At 42.5% G+C, this 6148-nt stretch overlaps 2 protein-coding genes across 2 annotated transcripts; one reads left to right on the top strand and one right to left on the bottom strand.

Moving 5' to 3' along the window:
• Positions 1 to 1170: 1170 nt before the first annotated feature.
• Positions 1171 to 2694, top strand: LOC134438291 (P2X purinoceptor 7-like). The gene is made up of 4 exons (XM_063187824.1): positions 1171 to 1297; positions 1877 to 1946; positions 2081 to 2235; positions 2535 to 2694. Exons 1-4 carry the CDS (start codon positions 1188 to 1190, stop codon positions 2692 to 2694), a joined length of 495 nt encoding a protein of 164 aa, XP_063043894.1. The 5' UTR covers positions 1171 to 1187.
• On the bottom strand, positions 2678 to 5828 carry LOC134438290 (uncharacterized). The gene is made up of 10 exons (XM_063187822.1): positions 5606 to 5828; positions 5230 to 5452; positions 4822 to 5092; positions 4503 to 4677; positions 4261 to 4337; positions 3930 to 4110; positions 3509 to 3757; positions 3234 to 3405; positions 2961 to 3109; positions 2678 to 2853 (listed from the first exon to the last, which is right to left on the bottom strand). The coding sequence occupies exons 2-10, from the start codon at positions 5256 to 5258 to the stop codon at positions 2678 to 2680; spliced, it is 1479 nt and encodes a 492-aa protein (XP_063043892.1). The 5' UTR covers positions 5259 to 5452; positions 5606 to 5828.
• Between the last annotated feature and the right edge of the window lie 320 nt (positions 5829 to 6148).

The raw sequence follows: 6148 nt of genomic DNA on the forward strand, positions 1-6148 counted from the left end.
CCATCTCTCCCACCGTGGCTTCTCCCACCGTCTTGCTGGTTGATGTTTTGGTGCAACTTTGACAGTGGAGCAGTCATTCTTGATGTTCCAGTGCGGTCTCTCCAATGCTCCACCATTGACTGCGAGATTCTTGGCCCTGATGTTTGTGGCAAGTTCAGCTGCGGGAATGCTCTGCAGATCAGCGTGGTGGTCAGATACAAGTTTGCGCAGATCTTCCTTCGCACTCAGCTCACGAACCTCTCCTGTGAGACAAATGACCCTGTCTTCACTGTCGACACTGGCCACCCCATCGTCCACGTAGTCTCTGGTGACGAAGTGTGATCCCAGTGGATGCGAAGCTGGCGCGATCTTGGAAGCTGCTCTTAGTTGTTGTAGCTTTTCTGACGCTTCTTTATACTTCTTCTGTGCCAATCTAATCTTTTCTCTCTGTAGTTGTAACACCAGTTTGTATTCGTCGTCCGATAAGTCCTGTTCCAATAGTGCGTTGAATTTTTCTTGTTCTTTCCTTTCATCCTCTATTTTCTCCCTTCGTTTCTGTTCTTCCACCAGTCTCTCATTTAAGCTTTTCAGTAAATTCTTTGTTACACTTTCACAAGCTTCTGCTTTCCGTTTTACTACATTGTTTATGTCGTCTGTTTTCGTTTTCATTTCATCAAACATGTTCAGAATATCAATTTTTCCTTTCTCTAGTTCTTCTGAGAGAGCTACCATGCGTTTTTCAGTCATCTCATGCTTAACCATGTGAAACCTGCACCATGAAAGCAATGAGAGAAAATTCTAATATTTTGGAATTTGCTTCAATATTGGTCCCTTATAAGAAATGTAAAAAGAAAAAAAATCAAAATTTTGTTAAAGTGGCCATGCCAATCTAATTATAAACCCATTTCGGCCATTTTTTCACAATCCTTTATGTCATCTGACCCGGAATGCAAATTATTGTAGCTAGAAAGTTATTTTGTGGTATGTTTCAAAGCCCTTGATTGTGCCTAAAAAAGCCATCATCGGAGAGGCGACTGAATTTTCCTCATTCACATTATGTTTTGGAGCTGTGCGCTGATTGGCTCAGCTGTTGCTAGAGAACACACTCATTCACGACTCGCGCAGCTTCGCAGAGCTAGGAAGTTAACGCTAGTTGTTACGCCAACTGAAACAATAAAATAGGCGACGCTATTTTGTAATAAAAAAGAATGGCAGGAATCCAACCTTATGCATTTGAACCGGAGACCGAGACCGAGTCGGAGGAGGAGATCTCTGAAGAGGAAGCCGGGGGTCGGAGAAAAATGGATGTATCAGAATGGTAAGTTAATTTATCCCTTTCTCGTCGTAGTTTCACTACACGCCAACACCAGGCATATAGTCAATATATGTATTTCCGACAATGAAACTTTATGATCCTTTAGCGTGACACTTTATGAAGACATAACATTTTCATTAAGGTACGGATAACTATGGTTATTACCAGCGGCGCATCTTGTCACCAGGCTAACCTGGCAGCAGCTGCAAGACCCCCCCTAGTAGAGCTCTAGACTAGATAGCTCACGCTTTACCACCACAGTAGTGGTGAATGTCTTTCAATCGTTTACTCCTTTGAAATTTTACTTTGTGTTATGTTGTAAGATAGAAATAAAGCAGGAAGCCGTAGGACATTTTATAAACTTTATAACCAGGGTCACGTCATGTCTGTATCGTAGGTTTTACATCTTAGCATTGCTGCTGCACCAAGAACTTCCTCTATAATACATTGATAAATCATAAGATGTACCGGTGCCACCTAGCGGCGTGGCAATGTGTAGACACAACACTTTTAGCCCCAGCGGCTTCTGGTAATTACAATAACACTTACAATTTCCACGTCATTGCCTACCTTTTACCTCAGGTGTACATGTGGGCATTGCTGCACTATGGAGACGGAGGCAGAAAACATTTGTTGCAGAGAGGTGACCGTGGTAAGATGCATTGTATAACATTGCCCTCACACTTCAAATACTACTTTTGACCAAAATTATATTACATGTAGCTGACTTTTCTGCATTACCATTAGAACACGGCTGCATGTCTGAATGCAATATACCCATCACAGGTACTAAATAGAATGCAACAGCTGGAGTCACCAGTCCACTGCATGACAGACCACCCTGGCCTTCATCCAGTGTGTTTGAGCATTTATGCTTTACAAAATGCCCTCAACTTGTACCAACGGGATTTCGGGGACATACCAATTAGAGGTTATGGGAAGTATGTACAAGAATATTAAGCACATGCACTTACATCTACCAATAATACTTTATAAAGAAATAAGGATCAATCAGACAGAATTTGTTGTATTTTGCTGTATTATGACTTAAAAGGCAACCACCCACGCGCGCACACACAGACACACACACACACACACACACACACACACACACACACACACACACACACACACACACAGTAATGCTAACAGTGTACTAATATATATATATATACAGTAAGAAATTCCTATACATTAACAGCATCCTTTTCCCTCTTCTTCCTCTTCTTGTCTTTTACAGCCGTTGTAGATTCCTGGCGTATCGTTTTTTTGTTAGCTGGTGCTGGGGGTATCTGGGCCGGACAGTTCGAGTAGTGATCCCCTCCTGTGTCGTCCAGCGTGTCCGGCGAGAGTTCCCTGATGGGACGGGGCAATATGTTGGGTTCAGGCCTCCACTCTGAAACGCGACTTGTATGCTGCCACAGCGTCGTCCATGGTGGGGTGTACATACTGCGCTGAGAGGAAGCTGGGGACATTGATTGCTCGCATTTCATCTTGGAATGGCTGGGGGTTGAGGACGACCTCCTTGAAAAGCAACTCCATCAATTCGAAGATGTAATCTTAAAAATAAAATGTATATGAAAATGAAGTGAGCATTGACCAATTGCTATATTTAACAGTATTTAATAGGTACATTTTTTTTTTAATCCCAAAATGTAGTTCTTACTGTATGTAGGTGCCGTTTTTACTGGCTTCACAGATGCTGCTCCTTTTTTTGCCTTGGGGAAACTCATTTTAAATTTCAGGCGGCCAGATGATGTTTTAGCTTGGCAGCGACGAGCATTCTCATTAAAGTGCAGTGCTGCCAGGTACAGTCTATAGGGAGGGGAAGAGTGTTTGTTAGTAACTGTACTGTACTCAAGGTCAGAAAGATAACAGCTTAGGTTGGGTAGGTTATGTACTACACATAGATGTATTTATTCATTAGAAGTGAACATACCTGCACAACATCCCAATAAATGGGAAGACCACATTCTTCGGTGTGAATCTTAATAGCACACTATGGAATGCCTCCAATGTAGACGTTTGGTAGTCGGAGCTGAGCTTCTGCACATCTGTCAGGACCCTTTTGCTAAGAAGTAGCTTCTCCACCTTGCAGAGAGCTTTGGAGCCTACCAACAGATTTTTTGTTACTTGTACGACATAAACGGAAAACAAACCAAATTGACAGTAAAAATGTGGTGGGGTGCAGTGAGGAGCTCTAGGACTACATACCTGGCTTAAACCATTTTTTTGATCTTTTTTGAGGCAGCGCAGGGTGCAGACATTTGGGAAAGGTGGGGTCATCATGGGTGTGCCTATTTTGTATGTGGTTTAAAATGGAGGTCCATTTGGACAGTTTTTCAGGGCCTGTGGAAGAGGATGTTGCTGCCCAGTAAGCATGGTTCCCGATGCTCCGCCGCCACTTTTTTAGAAGTTCGCATTCTTTGTCTTTGGACAGCTTGTCAAGTTTCTTAGATAGACCTGGTGAAAAAGAAAATGACAAAGAAAAGTTTTGAGAGATTTATTTTTGGTGTACACCTGGATGTCCTTGCAAAATGGTTTGTGTAAATATCTTGAATAGTTATTTTGTTGGGCATCCCATCCTTTCAGTGTTACAGTTATTGCTCAAATCAAGTTAAAAGACAAACATTACCTTTTTCAAAGTGCCAGACGTCATAGAAATGCTGGACATCACGATCACGCAGGTATTTCTGTATTTGAGGGTGCCGGTCAGTTACAATGTAGTCCACTGCCACACCCTTTGAGTCAAGCAACTCCAGGCTTCTTCTCAGACCCTCCTTCTCCATATTGCAGCTACCTCCAACCTCATTGCTCTTGTGGAATAAAAATCAAAGCATGATGAGTGTATGAATCCAAGAATGTCTATACTACAAAATACTTTTCAGTCTGTTTGAGTAGACTGGATATGCAAAACACACTTGCTGGTTGGAACATAGCTGTGCTAAATACTACCATCTACTCACCTGAACAAGCTGCACATCAATAATGTTGTTGTTCTCCAGGTTCATCAGCGAGTAGCTGCCATACTTCGCACTGTGACCTGCAAACACAATTAATGTCATGGGCACACTGATTTTGAGCGTTCAGACATAACCTCTGTTATAATTTTGCTGGCAGTGTAGTACTGTGGTAGTACGAGTGTAGTACTTTTGAGAGACCATTAAAGCTATGTAGGCCTACATTGTGAATCAATACGTAGGCTTACCTGGACTGTCTGCCCTCATATCGCCACCAAGTTTGACTTTGTGTTGGCTGAGATCCTTCCACTGTTCCTCCTGAAATTGATGCCACTTGTGAATAATAGCTGGCTCCAGGTATGTCCGTGCATGTCTTCTGAAAGTTGTATACCCAATGGACCTGAGGTTCAACGCTTTGAATACCTACAAGTGAAATAGTCATTCATTACCACAGTTCTATGACAATTCTGCTCTTTGGATGACAATATTACAGTTATGAACAACAGTAGGACATTTGTGCTATACACAATGCATAGAAATGTGATGGTGCTAAGTGTGATCCCATACCTTGTTCAGCTGGAAAAATGATGTGCCGGTGAAGTAAATGGCTGCAGAGAGTTGTAAATTTGTTGTTGGACAGGTCCCTGTCACTGGCTGACTGCTCCATTCCCGGTAGTACCCACACCGGCCACATTTTTGCTGTACAGTCAAGAAGGTGCCTCGTCTGTGCGGTGTGACATCGCTTTTTGTTTTGCAAAGGGGGCACTTTTCGAAGATCTCCAAAAGGCACTTCTCGCTCACAATGTACTTAACATCTGTGTGACTGTGGCTGGTGTCACTAAGTAAGAAAATTAGACAAGTGGGGATTTAGAGTGTTCACAACACAAAAGCTTATTCTTTGCCATGAAGGAAGTAGGGGTGTGTTGTCTAGGTGGCATTTTGTTTTGTATGGTAAAGGATTTCAAATTCACTTACGAAATATGCGATGACTCCAAGTCTGACATTGTGTCTTGGTCGGGCACATATGTGGAGTCATGTGGTTCAGCGACTAATGAGGAGTCTTCCCCTTCATCTAGCAGTTCATCGTCATCCTCCTCCACAGCCAAGCGTGGTCTTTTGGCTGGCCGTGACTTGATGGGTGTGGAGGTCAGGGCTTCCCAAGTCGTTTCAGTGGCAGCTGCGCATGGTGTTTGAATTTCTATTTGCAATGAATTTTTACCACAATTACCATTATGTGAAAACACAGGAATAACGACAAAATAACACAGTGGCCCACACAACTATAGATGTCTATCAGATGCAACTAAAACAGAATAGAAGACACTGTTGCAAAATTTACGAAATCACAAACCTCTGCTTTTCACACGATAACCTCGTAAAGTCTTTGCTGACAACTGAGTACCCTTGGTGGACAGACTGGGTGGGTCTGTCTGACAAGCCGCATCCTTGAACGTGGGTGTTCCTAAGCAGGTCTGAGTGACAAACAAAAAGGGAAATGAACACAGAATAGTTGCTTTGACTTTTCAACTGCGTGTTGAGGACTTAAAACCATAATGAATTAGTCAGCGAGTTTGTCAGTGCCAAAACGCCGCCTAGCCTAATAAAAAAGTTAAACATGGCATACTGGCGTTACGTGACAGTAGCCCAAGATGTGCAGTGTTAGGCACGCAAACTAAGTTACGTTTATAGTTAAAATGTTAAAGATAGCAAATGACGGTTGTTGTTGGTCGCCTGTTGTTACGCTATGTTGCTACTTTGTATCACTAGCTTACGAGTGTGAAGACATTGTAGCGACAAAGGGCACAAAGGTCACTGAGATATTTAATGCATCATATATGATGCATCAGGCTTTAAAGGAATGGAAATTCCAATTTCATGACCATTGAAAAATGAC

This window comes from Engraulis encrasicolus, chromosome 22, assembly GCF_034702125.1.
Source record: "Engraulis encrasicolus isolate BLACKSEA-1 chromosome 22, IST_EnEncr_1.0, whole genome shotgun sequence".
NCBI lineage: Eukaryota > Metazoa > Chordata > Actinopteri > Clupeiformes > Engraulidae > Engraulis > Engraulis encrasicolus.